Below are 23,716 nucleotides of genomic sequence, written 5' to 3' on the forward strand. Positions count from 1 at the left end.
ATTGTTTATTTCGCTGGTTTGCATATCAAAACAGATCACTGTCTCCAGGGCTCCAGAAGATGGCACAGTAAGTGTCAAAGGGCCGCACGCGGCCCCTAGGTCACACGCAGCCTCTAGGCCACAGGAAATCGGGGGGCTCTAGACCACTGGGGTCCAAACTGCAGCCCCTGGGTGAAATGTGGTCCTTTGTCTGCCCTTATAAAGCCCTTGGGCACAGTTACTATCATTGACACATTGACACAATGATAGGGCACCATATCTTCCACTTTATCCCACTGACACCAACAATGGGGCACCATTCCTTCCACCAATATCAATAATAGAACTGTTTTTCCCATCAAAACCAATAATGGGTCATTGTTTACTCCCACTGATGTCAAGGCATTTTCTACTCCCACTGACCACAGTCAGGCCCCCCTAAAGCCAGAAGGAAGTGGATGACTTAAATTGAACTGTGCATGCTTTTGATGTCATTAAAAGTGCAAAATTGTGACAGAGGGATTGATTTACTAAGGACAAACAGGCTGTTCATTTTGGAATTGAATTTTTCCTAGAACTTAGTGAATACAGGGAAACTTCACAATGCAAAGAATGTCCAATCACACACAAGAAAAGTCAGCAGAGCTTCATCTAATTTACTAAGCTCTGGGCACCATGCAGAATGCAATTTCCCTTGAATAACAAATTTTTCTTTAGTAAATCATTCCCAGTGTTTACACAAAGATAGCTCCACTGACACCACCCCCCCCCCCCCCCCCAGTATCTCTTCTGGGGAGTGCAATAAACCTGACAGATATAAAAAATAGTGATAAGTCCAGGAGGTGTTTGTGCTGTGCAAATCTTCTCTTCCCAAATATTAATAAAACTGATTGATCCTGCCAGTTCCTGTGACCCCCTGCCTCTGCTGACCATGATAATCATGGCTGCTGAGCCCTGATTACTGTGGTCAGTTTACGTGCCTCCGTCATCCGCAGCTCTCCTCTCTCTCATGACAGTCTCTCCCCTCCCTCCCTGTCAGCATGAGAGCGCTTTCCTCCCGCCTCTATTCAGCTGCATGATGCAGCACATATCAATGTATTCCATGCAGAAATGCTACCATCAACAAAAGTGCGTGTTTAAAATAAAAAGGCAAAATTCCTTTTCTGACACTGCAGCCAAGTGGTTATGTGATCCCCTGTGCTGGCTAGCCTTGATCTATGGAGAGAATCTGGGAGGGGCCAAGATACCCCTCTGCTTGCCGGCTGACATCACAGGGGAATCTCGGCCCCTCCTGCTTCTCTCCATAGATCGAGGCCAGCCAGCACAGGGGGATCACATGACCACACAGCTGCAGTGTCAGAAAAGGTATTAAGCCTTTTCATTTCTAACAAACACTTACACTTTTGTTAATGGCAGCATACCTGCATGGGATAGATGTAAAGTCACATAGTGACTTTACAAACACTTTAACTCATAGTATGCCTGCATTTTTTACAAAGTGGCTGAATTCCTGGAGTTCAGCCTGTCAGAATGTATTAACTGGTATTGTACTTGCATCTGCATAGGGGAATTAGGTTGCACAGATTTTGTTATAATACTGTAGGTTTGCTTCAAAAGTTGTGCTGTTTCCTCATTCACTTCTAACATTTTCCCCCCCAAATTTCTAAGGCTATGAGTTTACACGAGTAACCCCTAAGGACAACCTTATCTAGCATGAGACTTGTGTTTCAGTCCTGAAGCGTCCCAAAGCTCTAGGGCATTCTGAAAGGCCCTTGGGGCATAAAATCTAATTCCCAACAGATCAATACAAGGTTCGTATTACATCAAAGCCAGACTTGCAAAGAACAGATAATAAAATACTACTACTCATAATAATAAACCATTGTGTTCAGGTTTGTGTTCAGGCTGTATTGGGAAATTCTAACAGTTTTAGGTTTACCAGATCTTTCAATTAGTTTGAGTAGAAAGAAATGATAGTGGTAAGTGATAAAACTTTGAAATCACCACACTTGTTAAGTTTTTTTCTTTAAAGTATATGTAAACCCTGACAAGAAACTTTTCTTAATGGCTTCTTTTTGGTCTGTTAAATATATAATTGAAAGCATGTTGTCATATTTGATTGAATCATGCAAACAAATACCTGTTGATCCTGCCAGAAATCCAGTGTTTTTCTGTGTCACTTGCATTCCGCAATGTTATTTCAACGCTCGAGTAGAACTGTCACCTTAAAACAGGAGGTGTGCTAGGACTATAGAATGCCACCCTTACTTGGAGAAGAGAGAGGGGTAAGTGTTCTGTAGTCCAATCACACTTCCTGTCCTAGTAGTGTGTCTGAGTATAATGCTGCTCCTGCATTGATACAGTACATGAAGTGTTGATGTCCTAAGGCAGGATGTGTGTTACTGGCAGTATTACCAGGTGAACGTTATGTAAAAAATAAAAAAATACATATTTTTTGTTCTTTGGTCTAAATATGCTTTCAAAACATTTAAGGTCCCATGGACACAGGGCATTTGCCCAACTCTCCTAAATGCTTTTCCTCCTGGCAGCAGCGTTTTGACAGAAAAAAAACCCTAACACGAGTAAACGCTTGTAAGCATATCTAGATGTGTCAAGTGCTTGGCCGGTAATTAATTTAATTGGCCAGAATTTAGTCTGGCCATCAAAATGAAATAATGATCAAGTTCTTGACGTGCCTAGCATTAACGCCAGGTGCCCCTTAAAACAGAGTTTTTTAAGTTCAGTGTGTGTGAGGCCTAAATGTTGTTTGTTTCTTGTTACTTGAAAACATTATAAAAGGGTCTGGAGGATATTAGTTATAAAGAAAGGTTACGAGCACTGAATCTATTCTCTCTGGAGAAGAGACGCTTGATAGGGGATATAATTTAAATTTATAAATACCGTACTGCTGACCCCACAATAGGGATAAAACTTTTTTGCGGAAGGAGTTTAACAAGACACGTGGCTACTCATTAAAATTAGAAGAAACAAAGTTTAACCTTAAACTACCTAGAGGGTTCTTTACTGTAAGAGCGGCAAGGATGTGGAATTCACTTCCACAAGCGGTGGTCTCAGCGTAGAGCATCAATAGTTTCAAAAAACTATTAGATAAGCACCTGAATGACCACAACATACAGGGATATACAATGTAATACCGACATATAATCACACACATAGGTTGGACTTGATGGACTTGTGTCTTTTTTCAACCTCACCTACTATGTAATTTAGTGCCATTTCACACCAGAATGTGGTGCAGAAAAGGAACATCCCATGCCTGTTTCTTGCACCGCATTCAAAATGCACTGCCTTTGCAATCTGCTGCAGTTGCCAGTACATTGTTAATGGCACCACAAAACACAGATCACAAATGCGGTGCATTTGTGGGCACCAGGTTGCATAGTACCACAGTACCAGTACCATACAATTTGGTGTTGCAGGTTCTTCAAAAATAGCGCATGCACTACTTTTTGTGCATTCTGGTGTGATGTGCAGCCCATTCAAATGAATTCAAATGGGCTGCCAAATCGCACTGCAGGGCTTTGTATTCCTGTATGATTCTGGTGTGAACTTGCCCTTAAACATTAGCTTTTTCTGTAAAATGTTTAACTTACACAATCAATAGAAATATTATTCATGAAAAACTAGTTAATAAGGGTACAGGAATTATTCCTGCAGGCCTATGCAGCAGTACTGAAATACACAAAGCTTCACAGATGTAGTTAGGTAAAACCCTGAACATAGTAAGTGGGAGACAGAAGCATAATTTATATTTATGGTAAAGCTCATTAGTATGATTTGTACCTGTCCCTTCTGGGATTACTCAAGCCAGACTGAAAGCACACAAGATCCCACATGCCAGGAATCCTACAATCTGATTTATTGAACGCTGTCCTAAAGGAGATACATTTACATTGCAGTCGCAATAAAGAGGATTGTTTATATTCCTAATGTCCTGCATGTACAAATATGGGCCAGGTGTCCTGTGAGTATCACATGAGAAAATTACATTTTGTGAAAACGGAAGGGTAAAATAAGGTGGCCTACAGGAGGGATCAGGGATGGAGCACTAACTCTAGATCTCTCAAAAACAATTGTACAGCCACTTTAAGACAGTAGGAACAAAAATCTCTCTCTTTACGTGCACTTTTAAAGCCTAAATAAAAGTAATACTTTCATAATATCAGCATGACTGCTACAGCATCTGGTGCATTAAATTTGATATTTAAAAGCAGTTATTAAACCAAAAAAACAAAAAATGTAACATATTGTAGCATACCAATCATTCGATGTAGTGGCTGCATTTCTAGCTATGAACCATACCTTCATTCAATTTTCATTTACTTCTCACTATAGTAAATTATTTCTGATGATCTTTTAGACCCCTGATGTCTCCCCTGCACTGTCCCTGAGCAGAAAGTTCCCAATAAACTCCCAACACAGTGGCAGCTGACTGTCAGGTAACAGCCACTATCCAGGAGGTACTTAGAGTAGAGAATTTCAAGGGTTCACTGTACAGAGGGAAGATCAGGTATGTCATCTCTCCTATGTATGACCCACTATATGACACTTTTGTATGGTCCCAGGCTAATTGAAGGAGCAGGAGAGCTGGGGAACCATGGAGGGAACTTGCACTTTTCCTGACAATAGAAGTGATCAAGCAACTTTAAAGCCAACCTCATCACTTCTACATTAAAGCAAGAAACCTGTTGATAAAACCTGAAATCAAGCTCACAGCTGTGAAAGGGTTAGTATGCAAATCCTGGCAAAACTTTTTTTATGTTTTGGATAGTTAGGAAGAGTTACTACTATCTGGGGTTACATTAGCAACATTTACACCCCGTTCACACTAAATGCGCCTTTGAAATTGAGCTACTTCAGTGCAATTTCAAAGCTGCTGGTCAGTAAGATTTCATGTGCGGCTTGCTGACATCTGTTCGACTTCATGCACCGATGTCTATGCTAGTCACATGAAATCGCCATTCCATAGGCACGCATGACAAGTCACACTGGTGTGAATAGGGCTAACTCTCACTTTCTGTCCTGCTGATAATATTTTACCAGAGAGAACATTTTCTTTCCTAAAGTAGGGGAAGCCCTGTCACATTTTCTGAGTCCTTGCAGACTTTTCCTCACTTCCAGGTTTGGTGAAAACCTTGTCAGCAGGACAGGAAGTGAGAGAAAATCTCTGTAAAGGAGCCCACAATAGCAATTATAATTTGACAGGCGTACTATTTTTTCCCCTACTTTGTCCAAAACTAGAAAGAAAAGTTTTTTTGGCTTGATGCTATTTTTTAGTTTTTAACTGTAGTGTAGTTTTAAATCAATTTGTGTCCAACCTATGAAACGCATTAGCATTACTTAAATACTGTAACCATGGCAGTACAAGGATTAACATTTATAAGCAATGGACTACAGACTGAAAAAAACAGATGCGTTGCGAAGATGTAAAAATAATGTATTATTACGTGCTAAATATTTACTCACAACCCGATAGACCTGCCAATGCAGACAATACCACATTACAGAAACATTGTTAGCATACTCAATATGCGTAGAATATGAAGCATGCCGTAAAATAGGCAAACAGGACATGAATACCATACTAGACTTAAATTGTAAATTTTGTAACCCAAACATTGCCCCTGGCATCATCTTTAAAACTAGACCATATGGGCTCTAACAGATCTAGTAATGATACGATAATGCTGCTGTACCAGGTATTAGTGATCTTAATGAGAAACGTTTAACTGGAGCACACAAGCTTCTACTTTTACTGCACAAATGAAGGTGGAATAAAACATACTAGCCCTTCAGAAGTGATTCCAGCTGATATTCTGAAATACTAGTACAACGAATTACCTTGATAAAGACAATTTTAAATAACATGACTCACACATAAATAACATTTGAGTTATGTTCTATAGTCACCAGCAACACATGTGTAGACTTTATAAGTTTTCTTTGAGCATTAAACTCTATAAATGGTCACATGCCATACCTAATAGAGGCGTTGTGCAAAAACTCAGCGAAAGTCAAAATATGTGCCCTGCTTATACGCCTAGATCTATTTAACCTGAAAAGAAAACGTAATCTGACTGGTTAAAACATTATATCCATTCTTTTGCTTTTCGCAGAACAGACCAAATGTATGTTTTTCTTAGTGTAAAGATATGCCTTTGTTACCTTACAAGACCATGATCCCCGTGTTATTAAAGGATAATTATACAAAAGTATAGATAACCCCTCTCCCCAAAGTCCTATACCCACTTGCCCATGCTCCTGTGAGATTTAGGCTGTAGGGCCAAACCCTTGTTTTTTCAGCACATGTGCAAAGAAAATCCCATTTATTTCTATAGAGAGGCATCCATTCTGAGGACATGAAAACGATAGACTTCTGCTTTTGAATGAAGGGCATTTTCTTCAGCTTGGGGGCACTCTACATAGGATGCATTGCATGTATTTGTATTTCCCAGGACGAGTATTGCTGAACCAAAACTGAATGTTTAAAACAGATCTGACCGCCACTTTTTCAAAGGTATAAATGGATTTGAACCTGAAACAGACCACAAGACGCACAGGACTCGCACTGGATCCGCTCCAGAGATGTGTGAACCGGCTCCATAGAGAGCTGGTCACAATCTTTTTGTGATTCCTCACTGCGTCGCTTTAACTGACAATGGTGTGGTCATGCAACGTTGCACCCAAACAAAATTTACCGTATATACTCGAGTATAGGCCGACCCGAATATAAGCCGAGGCCCCCAATTTACCCCCAAAAAAACTGGCAAACTTATTGACTCGTGTATAAGCCGAGGGTGAGACATGCCTGTCCATCCCTGTGTGTGTGTCCGTCCATCCCTGTGTGTCCGTCCATCCCTGTGTGTCCGTCCATCCCTGTGTGTCCGTCCATCCATCCCTGTGTGTGTGTGTGTCCATCCATCCATCCATCCCTGTGTGTGTGTGTCTCCATCCATCCATCCATCCCTGTGTTTGTGTGTCTCCATCCATCCATCCATCCATCCCTGTGTGTGTGTGTCTCCATCCATCCATCCATCCATCCCTGTGTGTGTGTGTGTCTCCATCCATCCATCCGTGTGTGTGTGTCTCCATCCATCCATCCGTGTGTGTGTGTCTCCATCCGTGTGTGTGTGTGTGTGTGTGTGTGTGTGTGTGTGTGTGTGTGTGTGTCCAGCCTACCTGTGTCCCGAGCCTTTGTCCCGAGCCTCCGTCCCGTGTCGTGCCTTGCCTTCGTCCCGTCCCGTCCCGTCCCGTCCTGTCCCGTGCCGTGCCTTGCCTCCGTCCCGTGCCCTCTTCGTCGGCGGCCATTGTAAAATTCAAAAGCCGCGCCTCCTCCTTCGCCTGTGATAGGCGGAACACTGAATTTCCCAGCAGCCTGTGTTCCGCCTATCACGGACGTCGTATCATCCTCGTCCGTAGTACGAGGATGAGACGACGCCCGTGATAGGCGGAACACAGGCTGCTGGGAAATTCAGTGTTCCGCCTATCACAGGCGAAGGCGGAGCCGGAGGCGCGGCTTTTGAATCATAGAATGGCCGCTGTCTGTCTGCTCGACACGCTGATCGAGCGGGCAGACAGCGATGACTCGAGTATAAGCCGAGGGGGGCACTTTCAGCCTCAAAAAAGAGGCTGAAAATCTCGGCTTATACTCGAGTATATACGGTACCTCCCTTTTTTCCCACAAATAGAGCTTTCTTTTGGTGGTATTTGATCACCTCTGTGGTTTTTATTTTTTGCGCTATGAAAAAGAAAAGAGTGACAATTTTGAAAGAAAAAGCAATATTTTTTACTTTTTGCTATAATAAATATCCCCCAAAAATATATAAAAAATGAATTTGTTCATCCATTTAGGCTAATCTGTATTCTTCTACATATTTTTGGTAAAAAAATAAATTAAAAAAAACGCAATAAGTGTACCTTGATTGGTTTGCGCAAACGTTATAGCGTCTACAAAATAGGGGATAGTTTTGTGGCATTTTTATTATTCATTTTTTTTATTAGTAATGGCAGTGATCTGTGATTTTTATCATGACTGCGACATTATGGCAGACACATTGGACACTATTTTGGGACCATTGTCATTTATACAGCGATCAGTGTTATAAAAATGCACTGATTACTGTGTAAATTATACTGGCAGGGAATGGGTTAAACACTAGGGGGTGATCAAGGGGTTAAGTGTGTCCTAGGGAATGATTCTAACTGTGGGGGATGAGCCACCACTCACATGACAGCGATCACTGCTCCCGATGACAGGGAGCAGTGATCTCTGTCATGTCACTAAGCAGAATGGGGAAATGCCTTGTTTACATCTCCCCGTTCTGTGGCTCAGTGACATGATCACAGGGACACCGGTGGACATCTGGTGCGATCACGCTGTATGTGGCGGGCGCGCGCCCACTAGCCCTGTCGATTAAAGGGGATGTACTGGTACACCCCTTTGCCCACCACTGCCATTGTGCCGAAGTATATCTGCGTTCACAAGGCCAGCAAGTGGTTAATGACAACCAATGAAACTTAACATGCATCACAGAAGACCAAAACAAAGAGCAATGCTATTGGCTTGATTCACCAATTATAATGAACATACACATTAAAAATGTGTGTATTTTCCTTATATTTATCAATGGTTTGGTCTCAATTTACTAGCACAGGAAAAAAAAAAGTTGCCGACGTGGAACAATTTTGTGATTCTAAACAGCGCCTCTGAAATGTTTTGAAATGTCTTTGGATTGAGACCTTTTACAGAAGACTATGCAGGGAGCAGGAAAAGGTTCTATTAGCTAATGTCTGTAAAGTAATCTGTGGAAAATAGTTGCATATGTATGTACTGAAAAAGTGCAAGGACTATAAAAAGCAACAATCAGCTATATTTATTGAAGGCATTCATTCCCAAGATGGGTAGAAAGTGATTTTATGTAACATTTCTAACAGGGATTAACTGACAGGTCTTTCACATCACGCTGCTTTATTATTAGCAGATAGGGCAATTTACTGTGCAGCACCTAACCTTACCATATGCACTTAAAATAAAAACAAATAGAAGGAATTTAGTCATTAAAATAGCTATTAAATATTAACTACTGTCTAAACTTGTCATTTTCCAAATGCTATTTTGTATCGGCAGTGTGTGTGTATTGTAAAGTCCAGAGGATTTCTAAATGTGCAAATATGTATCTGGATTAGATGGGTTAGAAATATATAAACACAAAGCAGTCACAATACGAAATGGCCCTTTATGTACACATATACATATATAGAGCAAGCTTATATATCATGCACTTGTCAGTATTAGCATTTACAGCAGCGTAGCAGCTATTGTAGCTCTGATTTTGCTGGTTCTTTGCTATATTCCAGAAATATGTTTTCGTACTAGATTGGGGAAATATTGTAAATTTCCTCAAGAACAGCTCTATTCCAATATACAAAATCAAAGTCAGGCATCTTGAAACTTACAGTTTTTCAAATGTAATGTCTAAAGCCCATCTCCACCATATTGAAGTGGAAAATACATTTCCGAGCAGATTTTTTCCAATTTAAAAAAACACTTATGTTTTAGTATCAACCAGTACATGGTAACATTCAATGATCTTAGTGTATTACTGTAAAATGTTAGTAAATTGATTTATTATGCCACTGGTGCAAACATTCTTCATAATATGGGCCAGGTCAGCCCTTTTAAACTAGGGTGCCCATGCACTCTGGGGTGCCTTGGAGCAAAATGCCTAAAAATTACCCAAAAATTGTACACAAGCCAGCGTGTGGCTGAAGGCTACCTTTTAGTTACACTAAGTCACAGGTTTTCATTGTGCACCATTACAACCTTCTTGCTGCCAGTGTCCCAAAGGCCAATGGTGTTGATTGGCATCATTCACCTGCATAGCATCCTTGTTTGACCCTCCTCTGCTCCTGTCCATTAATGTTGGGGTTACATTGGCTGAGTGAGGGAGAAACATTGGAATACTAGTCAGTATCAGTCTGCAAAATTGTATTTGCATTGGAAGAATAAATCACGTCTAACGTTGGGTGTCCTACTTGGACTTGTGGATGTTGCTGCATTATGTAAAACTATTAGAACAGTTTTTACATTTTAGAATTGGGTGCCTCGGGACTGTCCATGATTTTTAAAGGGTGCCTTGAGATCGTCCATAATTTTTAAAGGGTGCATTGACAGAAATTTTTTTAGAAACACTGGGCCAGGTGCTATTGCTATGTTACACTTAGACGATTCCGAGATCACAAATGGCTACTAAAACAAAGATCTGATGGTCATCTGAATTCAGCTAACCATTGATGAGCTTTATAAAAAATTATAATAATAATACATAAAAAAAAAAAAGTTGGAAACTATTATATAGTTGACAGTCTATAAGGAATTTCTGTATACACTTCTAAAGACAGCCATAGCCCTTGTACACACGGTCGGACATTCCGATGGAAAATGTCCGATCGGACCGTGTTGTCGGATAATCCGACCGTGTGTGGGCTCCATCGGACTGTTTCCGTCGGAATATCCGACCGACAAAGTTTTAGAGTTGGGCTATAAAATTTTCCAACAACATGATCCGATCGGACTTTGTCCAATCGTTTGTCGAGAATTCCGATCGGACAAAGTGCCACGCATGCTCAGATCAAATTCCTAGACCAAAGCTATTGGCTACTAGCCTGAACGTAGTCCCGTCGTGACGAAATAACGTCATCACGTTCCGAACGATCGGATTTTACGTCAATTTTGTCCGACCGTGTGTATGCAACACCAGTTTCGGACTAAATCTGACGGATTTGGTTGTTGGCATGTCCGACCGTGTGTACAAGGGCATAGAGGGTTTCAATCTCAGCAGGTTCAGCAGGAACTGGCCAAGATTCCAACAATGTATGGGCAGGCTAATTGTAACCAAGTTGATAGATTAGATTTTTCATATGATTATTGCGAGAGGCTTTAGCCTCTATCAATAATCACCATGTGTTCTCCTAAGAGGGACGGCTCCCCCTGTCCCCCCACCAGGAGAGCACAATAGCTGTGGCGGGAGGGATTCCCCCATAAACACTTACTGTGTTCATGGCTAAATTGAGCGATTTTCTTGGCTGCAACCTATTGCAGGAAATAATCGTGTACCATTTTTGAAGCCAGCTTAACTGAGCAGATGTTGGCTTCAGGAAAAAGTTATTTTGCCACTACCTGCCCCTTATCTAGCATACTAATGAGATATAAAAAGAAAAAGAGAAGTCCAACTTCCAGACTACAGAGGGTATTGTATCGTATTGACTAAACACAGATACATTTGGCTCATAAGACAACCAGTCACCTGAGTTATTCTCACCCTATGCACTGACCAGTTGATCAAGACAAGGTCTAAATGTACATGACCACATATGACCTTGTTGCCAGTGTTTTTTGAATCAGTGATAAGGTGAATTAATATTGGCTTCCCCAGAGTCTCCAATTATTTGTTTCCCAATTACATTCTGTACAATGAAGATTACATGTTCTAATTAACTATGTAAGTGTACTGTATGCAAGTTCAGAAAAATATGGAATGAAGAAAGAAATCTTACATCCGAGCGATAGTATGAAAGCACAGGTTGAATGGCACTCAGTAATACAAGTACAAGAAATGTTTTTCTAGCCTAGTAAAAGGATCATTGCAAAGTAGTGACGCTAAAATATATTTTCTGAAATATCGGCAGAGAGGTTCCCCTCAAAAATTCTATAAATACTGGGCATGATGGCTAGAATTCTATACTCTTACTCCCCCTACCTACTCACTAAACAGTCTATTATGGTAAATCAATCAATAGGATAACGTTCATTATTGACCCCAGGCACTAAAAACACATACAAAACACAACTGCACAATACAATTCTGATTTATACTTTTATTGTGTTAAGATTTTGCTGAACTAACAATGTCAATCATATGCAAGGTATTCTCTAGCTTACCTCTGATATGTTACATACCTTAAGCATGCTGTATATAATAACTTTTTTTTTTTTATAAATATCAACATTTTTAAGCCTTACTGTTATGTTGTGTATCTGGTCCTATTTTATATTTTTAATTTTGTCTTTATTGATGGCTAAAAAATTGTACATAAGAGCAAGAACATGGTCGACCATAGCTAAAAAACATTTCTCATAAAAGCCATGACTATCATGTCAATGTTACAATGGGTCAACATATATAAACAGGTGATGGAATAGACCTACAGACTGTAAAACCCTATTATTTTAAAGTGATCAAAAACACTGTACATGACATTTGATCTGTTTATTACCTATTAATTCTTCCTTCATTATTTTTGAGTAATCCTACAGTTCGAAATGTATTTTTTTTCATGCATATTCTATGGTTGACAAAAACGATGCATAACTATTTGTTCAAATACAAACACTAAATAAAAAAAATACTTTGAAAGAATTAATAAAATAAATTTCCATAATAAAGTCCAAATTAAAAAAAGTCAAACAAATACAGATTTTATTTGAAAGCTATAGAGCAACATCTAAATCACCAAATTGTTTTCTAGAAAGAATAATGCTACAGATGTTCTTGTCACAGAGTAACAGACCATGTTCTGTTTGCAGTGAAGCCTGTCTCACTGAAACCAAGTAATTGTCTGGGACAGAGAGCATGCGACTATGACTGCATTTCCAGCACACACAAGTGATGGGAGGAGAGAATATTAATGTGCTGATTAATGTACATGAACAGTTGCAAGATCAAAGAGCCTATAAATGGAACAGCGTTAGGTTACACACTGACAGAACAAAAATATGACTTCCTTTCATCCCCTCATTTGCCCAAATTTCCATCACTCTGTCTCAATCGTGCCCTGCCAAGGCATTTTACACGTGAAGGATCTATGAACTAGCAATAAAAAAAAGTCACTGAAGGATGCTTTACCAACAATTATAACTTAATTTTTCATCAATTACTTGTCTAATTCTATATGCTACTTCAGCAAAGCGGTCTTTACAGAGCTTGAATATTGCATTTACAGTAATTATGCATGAAAATGTAAACATTTACACATTATAGGGTTGATTTACTAAAACTGGAGAGTGCAAAATCTGGTGCAGTTGTCCATGGTAGCCAATCAGCTTCTAACTTCAGCTGACAAAAAAACTGGAAGCGCATTGGTTTCTATGCAGAATTGCACCAGAATTTAGTTGTTGATGATCCAGATGTCACCTACAATAAGTAAGAACAGGTAAAATATCACAATACACAGTGCGGCAGAAAAAAAAACAGTCACAGTATAAATAATCCAATGGGCCAAGGGTCTGATATCAAATGACAGGAACAATTTATATTTGCAAGAGACAACCACGTCTGTTTGTGTACATTGCAATTCTAACTTGCATGCACGTACACCCGATAAAAGTTCAGACTGAATACTAGGGATGCATTGATATATATCAGCTGAAGATAGGGTTATTAGGGTTTTTTGCCAATAGAAAAAAAAAAAAAGTGCTGATAATGGCTTGCTGCATCCCATTGACTTCAATGCAAAAACGCCCCCTATTGAATGCAATGTTGTAGTGTATTTCCTCCTTTGTGAATGTACATGTTTCTACGTGGGAAAGATGATACAGGAGTTCTAGCGAAGAGCCTATCGCCATATTATTTCCATGAAAACCTGTAATCCCAATCTCACTCTTGGTAGACAGGCAATTGACATACATTGTCTTCCCAAGGGTCTCCTCCTTAATCCTCGTCTGTATACACCCCGGTATGCGGGGAGGAGACTGGAACAAGACTCTTTTGCAAAATGTATAAAGGTGGATGGGCCGTCTGAACGCAACCAAACCACCTGGGCTCAGTGGAGCTATCTCCTTCAGACCCTTCGTCTAGTGGAGGATTTTCCTTGGGGGGGGGGGGGGGGGTAGGGGTCAGAATGGGAAGCCAGTTGGTGGCCAAAGGCAGGGTGCCTTTGGCCAATCATGGCTCAGGGGGCTGAGTCCATGCCCCACACTGTGTAAGGTTGCTTACATAGTGGCCATACATAGTTTTATGAATCAGAGCAGCAAAATAACATTTGTAAAGGAAAAAATTGAATTTAAAACTGCTTGCGGATGTAATGTATTGTCGGATCCCAGCAATATAGATGAAAATCATTGAAACAAAATGGCATGAGTACCCCCCACAGTCCATTACCAGGCCCTTTGTGTCTGGTATGGATATTAAGGGGAACCCTGCATCCAAATAAAAAAATTGCGTGTCCATACCAGGCCCGTCAGGTCACCTGGGGGGGCGGGGGGCAGGGTCACCTGTTTACGTCACAGGGTGGCCCCGCCCTCAGCTATATAATCTGTCATCGATGGCAGTTCTTAAAACTTTTTTGCATTGATGCATGTCTCCTGGGGCAGGACCCGGGTCCCCAAACACTTTTTATGGCAATAACTTGCACATAAGCCTTTAAAATGAGCACTTCTAATTTTTCATGTTCGTGTCCCATAGACTTTAATGGTGTTTGTACAAATTCTTTGCCTGTTCACAATTTCTGTTGCGAACCAAACTGGGGGGGGGGGGGGGGTGTTCGGCTCATCCATAGTAATAGGTTTGCAAGTCTTGCATTGCCTCTTGATGGAATCCCACCTGGAACATCTGCATGGCATTTCTCTTCTCTTCCTGTAGATAGATGCTCTGGTTCCCTCTCACAATCCAAAAGCACACTGCCAGGTAAAATTGCTACTAGTGGGAGTAAACAATGCTAGGAGTATTAACTTGTTAATAGGAAGTAACTATGTACTCGGAAATATGTGGGGAAAAATGTATTCCCTACCCACCCTTCCTGTCTGCAGTACCCATGCCATCACTCAAACATGGTATTAAAGTGAGCCACTTACAACAGAACTACTTGATTCACATTTTAAGCTCAAATACTAAGAGCTGCTGGGTACCTAAATGTGTGAGCAGGGGAAGATGACCACATAACTTAATCTGTGCTTTGTGAGACTGCAATCTGGCCTTACTCCATCATTTCAGAAATTTTCAAGGGTTTCTCCACTAGAGAGTGAATACAGGAAACTATACATCTTTGAGACGTGTCCCAAAAATAGGCCCTCTGGGGCTTTTCTGCAAATATATCACATTAGTGAAACTGAAATATAATTTTAAGAGAAAGGGTAATTTTTTTTATCCATTAAGCAACCATCTTCAGTTCACTTCAATTGCAAAAATCTGAAAGCAATATGTCAACAAGCCCTCACAGCTGTGTTACCATGACAGAATTAGCAAGGAGGCAAACTGTAAAGAGGAATCATAGTTTTTCTATAATTTCTCACTTCAGAGCAAAAAAAACTAACTCAAATTCTGACTGCTGTTTTTGCCTGCGAAAGTAGAAACACTGAAACTTGTGGACTAGATTTTGATCATTTTTAAACACATTTTCTTGCTAACTGAATGGCATTGGATCCCGATAAACATTATAGGCAAGTTTTTTCTAACTGAGATCAAATAAATGGACTAGCTGCCCCCGAACAGTTCCCCTTGTTGTTCTAATAGACCGCACTGACCAGAGCCTGGTCTCAAATTGTAGGAGACTGTTTTTCTTAATTAAATTATGACGTTAAGACTGGAAAATTCTTAGAGAGTTATCAAGTATGACGCTTCTTGGCAGCGGTGCACTCACTTACATGCAGGCATTACATGGGCTGATGCTTCTGGAAAGAGCAAACAGAAGGAGCTTCAAAAGCAGCCATTTGAGTCTGAAAATATAAACCACTTCAAAAGGGACATAGCAGGTCTCTGAAGTGAAATAACATCCGGCATAGGAGAGAGAAGCAGAACATATCTCCCTCTATGCTCAGATCAACTTACCTACAGAGCCTTGCAAAAGTATTCACCCCCTTGGCATTTTTGTGTTTTGTTGCCTCACAACTTGGAATTAACATGGATTGTTTGAAGAGTTGCATCATTTAATTTACAGAAGATGCCCACAACTTTGAAGATACTTGGCATCATAGCAGGGTGCTTTCATGACATTTGCTTGTAGAGTGTGCTGGGTTTTTAAGAAATTTCAGTGTGCCTTTTTATTAACTGAAAAAGCATACGGGTCCGTACCAGGTCAGTATGTAAATTAAATAAATCCAAATATCTGGGCATCTTGCTATTCACAAAAAAACAAAAAATAGCTTCTGGTATGCTACCTGCTGACTGTAACTGGTAAATGAAGTAAAAAAAATGTAAATCAATTAAAAATAAATAATTTGCTATTTACAGTATTAATCCCGAACCAGTTTTTTTGAGTTCTTTATTTATAGAAAAGCTTCTTACAGTGCTGAGCATCTAACTTTCACATTGGAGTCCAGTACAGACAGTTAGTAAATGCATCGTATTTCCACATTTTCAACACATGTAGGATCTGGGAAATAGGATTACATAGAGCCAGGACATGTATCAACTTGAATCTGACAGAGTCTTGCAAGAAGATATTACATTTTAACATAAAATACAACGTGTATGTGGCTGCTTGAGCAGGCACTCTGGGGGAGGTGCTCCAAAAGTCTGTGTTGTAGGAGGGAACAGGTATAGCAGGAAGAGAAATGGAGAAAAAAAAAAAGAGTGGGGGAGGAGGGGGTTACTTTCTGGGATGTCTCCAGGGTGGCCTCCAAAAGCACACACACATTCAGCCTAATGCTTAGGATAGCTCAGGGACCAATTGAGACATCACCTGAAGGTAATTATCGGTGCAGGTAAAATATCTCCAGGGCCTCAACTTTGCTCTAGGTCTCTAGACCGCTAGGTCTTCCATATGAAGAATAGCAATCATTTTGGATTGTGTTTGTATCCACAGAACAGGGATGTAAGCCTTGGCTGCATTCAGTAAAAGGATAGTTAGGGAAGCCTTGCATTTCTGGAAGGGCCTCTCTATCAAGTGGAGGAGGCAGGCTGCTGGGTTTGTACTTAACACAATGAAAGTCAACTGTTTGATCATAGCTGTTTTTTGGGACTGGGTTTGGGACATTCTGAGAGTTATTTTATATACATGTTTTCTATGTATATTTGTCTGATGTTTTATTAGAGATACTATGCGTCTGGAAGTTTCTCTTTTAAAGTTTTGTTATACGAATTAAAAATTATTTATTTTATTTCGAATTTTGGTGGTATTAGTGGTCCATTCAAAGTCCCAATAAGGGGGAGTCTTTTTGAGGATCGTAGCCGTTATGTCCTCACCAGAAAGGGCATATTTTGGGGCAGAACCAGAAAATATAGGATATCTTACCTACTTCCTTCACGTTACGCCAGCAATTGCCCAGATGTCGCAGTCCACTTAGTGTGGTACATAATACCATCTGGCTAGTATGGTACAGTATATACTAACCAAGCAGTAAACTGAATATTGTCCTCTATTTACTTAAAAGTTAAATTTTCGAGTTTTGGGTGGGTACTGGTAAAATTTTCACACTCTTTAGCAATTTGTCAATTGTATCAAACCATGATCTCTGCCCCTACCACAGGATCATAATGACTATGTCACTATGTCAAAGGTAGCACTAAAATCGGATTAGCTGCTATAGATGACACCTAAGTTTATAATTTTATTTCTTGTTCCTGGAAAACTATAATATACAGTTTTCCAAATCTTGTTCGGATATAGCCAGCTTTCAGTTGCTGCAGGGTGAACCACAAAAGATTGGCTCCAGTTATTTCCCCCACCCATGCACTGATCACCCACTCCACATGTGATTCCCCCTGCTGGGACGGGGGGATACAGCAAGGGGCCCCTTATGCCCCTGGGGACCCATGCGAAAAAGACCGTCCTGCTCTCAACAGGTTAATGAAACACTCATACTGCAAGAAGTGTGTATGAGAAAGGTATAAAAGGTAGTATTTATCTGCTATAAGTGGGAAGAGGAAAAATATTAACAAGATAGGTGCAATATATGAGAACCTTGTAACATCTTCTATCGCTCTCTTGTGCTAGTGTGATCTAGTGGATTTACTGACAGTTATTTGATATACTGCCTTTAGTTTTATTTTCTGTAGTGCTTTTCTCTCTGGGGACTCATAATCAGGCCATACATGGTGCAAGCTATAGTAAAATCTGGCAGGCTGGTTGTACCCAAGTTGATCGATTAATCAACTTGGAACATTCAGCCTGCCCATACACTGTTCGAATCTTGGACAGTTCAACAGATTAAAACTGTCTATGGCCAGCCATAGTGCTTTTAAGGTGAAGCAGTCATCTTGGGCCCATGTCTTTCAGAGTGTGGGAGGAAACTGGAGTACCCAAAGGAAACCCTCGCAAGCATGCAAACCTAATAGATGTAGTGTCCGGAATGAAACTGGAATCGAGGACCTTAGTACACCAGGCCACTGTGCTGCATTTCAATTGTGTTTTTTTTTATTCACATTTTACAGTATAAAAGGGTCTGAATTATGCCCAGACTTATCAAAAAAAGAAATAAGCAAGGTAACATTGGCAAGATATTTTTGAAACGTGTATTTGAAAAGTTAAAATTAGAAAAAAAATCATTCCCCCCTATAAAATTCTATATATCCCTTCAATCTAAAACTTATATAAAACTGGGTGTTCCCAAGCAGTCTATAAAAGTACTTTTTTCAATACCTGTGCTCTTAAACATTTTTTTTTACATGCTGTAACATATACAAAGCTCCTTACCAGGTATACAGTATCTAGAGCAACAGAAATCAATGACATATTTAGCCCTATTCAACAAAGCACTGTGAAGCACAATGACTTTGCAAAAGGTAATAGCTCATAGTTACAGGATTTCATTTTACAGCAATCAGGGCAGAGGTCACTATTGACTGGCAGCTATGGCTTACTGATATTTGCACACTGGCATTGTACTTTGGACTTTTTACTGAATGTAACATTTACTGTATTGTTCACAAATAACAGAGGTAGATATCCAAGAAAGAAATGAGAAAGGTGAAAAGCTCTCTTATTGGAGGGCTACTAGGGGCTTGGTCCAAAGTAGTTAAAGAAGAAGAATTCCAGGATGGATGAAGCCCAGCATGGTTTAACTGCTAATTTTTTTGTTTTTGTCTAGGGGTGAGGAGAGTGGAGATATACTTATATAATCTGAGCCGATCCTCCAAGCGCACGACTGGGGTCCAGGCCACTTATGCAACCCCCCCATGCTTGTGCATGGACTGTTTCTGGCATCATCATGCCCATAGCACGGCTCTGGACAGGAGGTCCAACATTGGACATGGGAGAGCGTCATCTTCTGGAGGATCTAAGGATCAGTTAAGTATAGCCTTTCTTTCTGTGCACCCCTGGATAAAACAAGCAGTTAACCCATGCAGTAGGGGCACAGCAGTAGTTTAGCTTTAACAGACTGAGCTCTGAATTGAATCTAAAGACCCATTCATACTTTGCAGTTCTTGTACGTTACGTTAAGACACGTTATCACATGTATGTCACGCATTAATGTGAATGGGCTGCCAAAGCACAGTAAGGCTGCTTTCACACTGGGGCGAGAGCAGCGTCGGCGGTAAAGCGCCGCTATTTTTAGCGGCGCTTTACCGTCGTTTTAGCGGCGGTGTGCGGGCGCTAGCGGGGTGGTTTTAACCCCCGCTAGCGGCCGAAAAGGGGTTAAACCCGCCCGCAAAGCGCCGCTGCAGCGGCGCTTTGCCGGCGGTATTGCCGCGGTGTCCCATTGATTTCAATGGGTAGCAGCGGTATAGGAGCGGTGAATACACCGCTCCTTCACCGCTGCAAAGATGCGGCTGGCAGGACTTTTTTCACCGTCCTGCCAGCGCATCGCTCCAGTGTGAAAGCCCTCCGGCTTTCACACTGGAGTTAAAGGGGCCGGTTTTTTTCAGGCGTTACACAGGCGCTATTTATAGCGCTGTAACGCCTGAATACCGCCCCAGTGTGAAAGCAGCCTTACAGACAAAAAAGCACTTGCAGCATTTTTTTGCTATGCACACTAGCACATTACCATGTATTGTTGTACTGCACTACCTCAGTGTATTGGAGTTTCATCCAAACTGTATAGTATCGTAATTGCATTAAACATAAAAAAAAATTAAAAAAAGGGGGCTGCATCAATGAAGTGTGATCTTGAAAAATTGCACACCAAATAAGACCCATTTTACAGTGATCAATCCATAGTAATGCAAAAAATATATTTTTTGAAAAATGTAGGCTGGAAGAAAAGGAAGAAAAATCCAAAATGAGGGTTCCTGAAGTGCCTGCATGTCAATCAAACAATGAATTAACCTGCACTGAGTCTAATGACAGTCTTGGATTAATAATTCTTATTAACATATCTTTCTGTAAGATAAAATGTATAACTATAATCATATGTCTATGGTCAGTAATTCCAAACATATATAGTGCCCCAGGGCAAAGGATTCTGGCTCAAGTGACTGTCTTATGAACTTTCGCCAAGAGTGGATTTACCAGAACGGAGGATCTTGTACTGGAGTGTTAAGATACAGTGGGGGCTTGCCAAGTCATGTAATTGATGGCGTGCACATAAATACCATTTTGAATTTTAACCTACAGCATTTTTAATTTTGTCTGAAAATGGCCTTTGGAGATCTTTGCTGAGTATATTAAAAAAAAACTCATAACTGCTTAAATAATGTGAAAGTTGCAACAAAATTCTGTTATTTCCAACTCACAAGGCATGTAAAAATTGCCCCAAGAATTTTGGACCCACTTAATTGTAAAGGCAAGTTCCAGCAGGATCATAGAGCAGCTTCTTCTAAACTGTGTCCATCTCAAATACTAAATCCTATTGTCAACTTGTCAGAAATATAAACCTTTGAAGTGAAGAGTGTGATCTAGCTCCATATGAACACACAGATCTTGACAAGAAACCCACATCTCACTCTATGACATACCTAAACTATTTTAAGCTTAACTGCCTGCCTGAAAGTGCACATGTGATCAGAAAAGCTTTTTTGATCATTCAAAACTGTGATTTAATTATGTTTTGTTGCTGAGTAATTTCTTATATGTAATGACACATACAAAATGATATACATGTACCATAAATTATCCTTCAGAAAGAAAACCCATCAACTACTAATTACAAAATGATGTACGATCTGATAAATAACACTTACACACATATTTTAGCAGCTGGTACATACATATATATATATATATATATATATAGCATTTCCATCACATGGTTAATAAAAGAAGAATTTATAGCACTGGTTAATATGTAAAATATGTTTCTTGAGACTGCCTTAACATGTACATAATGTACATAGTGTGATTATGGGGTGGAGGTAATTAAGAATCCCATAGAATTTTTTTTAAATTTGCCATTCCATAGTTTCTTTCTGCCTTCAGGGTCACGACTACTATACAACTGACAGTAGAGAAACATGTCAATCAAATATATCTGTATATATCTGTTTCTAGACCCTGGCACCCATTTCCCCTGGTCTTCTACTAAGTACCCCAAGTCTTCTTTGCAGTAATTGTTGCTATCACTCCAAGAATTGTCCCTCTAGACCAAAATATCAATCTTTGCTGAACTTTGTTTCATATCTTTTTATTGCTTTTAAATGATGATGCATTAAATTTTTTATTTAAATGTCATAATGTTTATAAAATTACAGCTATTTATCAATTTTTATTTCTAGCAAATAGATTATATTAGACTAGATCACATCCAAAGTGGATTTTTAATACTAATGATTGCCAATCCCAAGTATCGGCTTATTTCTACGCATTATAAGTGTCATCAAGTCCCGGCCAATGATTCACAGCTGGGACATGCACACTGTACACACATTACACAGCATATATTTGACTCCCTAGATGTTAACTTCTTCCCAGCCATTAGTACAGTGACAGTGTATAATATTATCACTGTATTATTGTCACTGATGCTGTCAGTGGCAGTTAGTCAGTTCCCCCCACGTCAGATAGTGTAAGACTGTCTGCAGCAAAATCGTAGTCCTGTTACAAGTCATTGTTGCACAATCGCAACTTAAAATGATGCAGTGCAGAATAGTAAAAAATGGCCTGGTCATGAAGGGGGTAAATGTTCTGGAGCTGAAGTGGATAATGTATAACAGAAAGAAAGGTGACAGTTATGTATAACCTACAGAAGTAAGCTTTTTTCTTTCAGTCATCACAATTAAGCAAAATGGATAACGTTAAGTTACTGCACTCTGCCTTGTTAAAGAAGCATATGCCACCTTAGGGTTAAACGTTTTCCTCCACTATAATATAGACAAATATAGAGCAGTATTTATATTCAAGTGCATCTGTACCATGCTGGTTTCATATGGTTTTGATAGGCTAACATGCTGGATATATGAAGTTAACCAAATGTCATCAATTTATCAAAGCAGGTGACTTGTGCAATAACATTATTATGCTTAAACCAGGGTTTCTCAACTAGGGTCCCTCCAGAGGTTGCTAGGGGTTCCTAGCTATCTGTCAGGGGGTAATTCTTCCCAATGGCCACAAGTGTAAGGAGCATTCTTCCCACTGACCATTATGCTAATGTATCCTGAGTTGTAGATATAGTGCTTTTTAGCAGGGGTTCCCTGAGACCAGAAAGTTATTTTAAGGGTTCCTCTGTGTTGAACAATTAAGAAAGGCTGCATTAACCCCCCTGGCGGTATTCCCGAGTCTGGCTCGGGGTGGAGATTTTGTACCAAAAGCGGTAACCCCAAACCAGACTCGGGACCGCATCGCTGTATGCAGGGAGAGGTTTACTTACCTTGTCCCCTGGATCCAGCGATGTCCCCGCGCTGTACGAGCGAGCCGTGTCTCGCTCGATCTATCACGGAGCCGAGCTCCGTTCCCTGCGAGCGTTGCGACGCACGGGGACGGAGAATGGTTAAACACACACTATACATACAGTATAATGTAATCTTACAGATTACATTGCTGTATGCAATTATTTCACATCCCCTTTGTCCCTAGTGGTCTGTCCAGTACCCTGCATGCAGTTTTATATTATAAAAACTGTTCTTTATGCCTGGAAACTGGAGATTGTCCATAGCAACCAAAACTGTCCCTTTACATCAAAAATGGTTTTAGACCAGCTAGAAAACAGAGATCATAAATTGGAATCACTCACAGAATTGAGGGATAGCGATTTGTGGGGAGATCAGTCATCAAATATTGAAAAGTAATGACAGTGACAATTCTGCAAATGAGCAAATTTCTGAGTTTTTGATTTGATTACATTATTGAATAATTTTTATTATTGTTATATTATTATTTGGTATAATTATATTATAATTTATGATTTCATTTTTCAAACTTTATCATACCCGGGATGTCTGCTAGACTCTGGTTTGGACAGATTTAAGTGAGTTATTCCTAAGAATTACAGGACTACAATATAAAACGCCAAATTTTCATGCAAAATAATTGTACCGCTTTCAGCACCTAAAATCTGAAATAATCGTACCGACAGGGAGGTTAAACTATTAACACTGTATTCTTGCCCTTCAAACATTTAACATAACCCTTACCATTTAATTTTTACAATTTTTTTTTATTTTTATTTTTTACTGTGTGTGTTTTTTCAGACATGTCACAAATTGTACAAATTGTACAGGTGATATGAAGATAATTCAAACTGCCTTACTGACATTTATGGCTATGATGATATACTTTTCAATCCTTAGGGCTGAAGGTATTGTCTAGATACAGGTGTGCAAGCAAAACAGCACAATATATGCAAAAATATTTAAGGTCACAAATACTCAACATTTTTCTCTAGAACACAGATGCAGACTTGTGTCTG

At 39.9% G+C, this 23,716-nt stretch overlaps 1 protein-coding gene and 1 long non-coding RNA gene across 3 annotated transcripts in view; one reads left to right on the forward strand and one right to left on the reverse strand.

Annotated features, from left to right (window-relative positions):
* The window catches only part of AOPEP (aminopeptidase O (putative)), a 613,303-nt gene that overhangs the window by 83,561 nt on the left and 506,026 nt on the right, over positions 1 to 23,716 (reverse strand). Inside the window, exon 15 of one of the 2 annotated variants that reach the window (XM_077474818.1) lies at positions 11,863 to 13,193. The exons of the other annotated variant lie outside the window; for it this stretch is intronic. Coding sequence (XP_077330944.1) covers positions 13,146 to 13,193 — 48 coding nt within the window. The 3' untranslated portion in view covers positions 11,863 to 13,145. Of the gene's footprint in view, positions 1 to 11,862; positions 13,194 to 23,716 lie in introns of those variants that run through there. 2 annotated transcript variants of the gene reach the window in all.
* On the forward strand, positions 18,967 to 20,483 carry LOC143975998 (uncharacterized). The gene is made up of 2 exons (XR_013272438.1): positions 18,967 to 19,223; positions 20,128 to 20,483. It is a non-coding gene; the product is annotated as an uncharacterized LOC143975998 (long non-coding RNA).

This window comes from Lithobates pipiens, unplaced genomic scaffold (genome assembly GCF_037356315.1).
Source record: "Lithobates pipiens isolate NorthernLeopardFrog02 unplaced genomic scaffold, aLitPip1_a1.2 Scaffold_13, whole genome shotgun sequence".
NCBI classification, from domain to species: domain Eukaryota; kingdom Metazoa; phylum Chordata; class Amphibia; order Anura; family Ranidae; genus Lithobates; species Lithobates pipiens.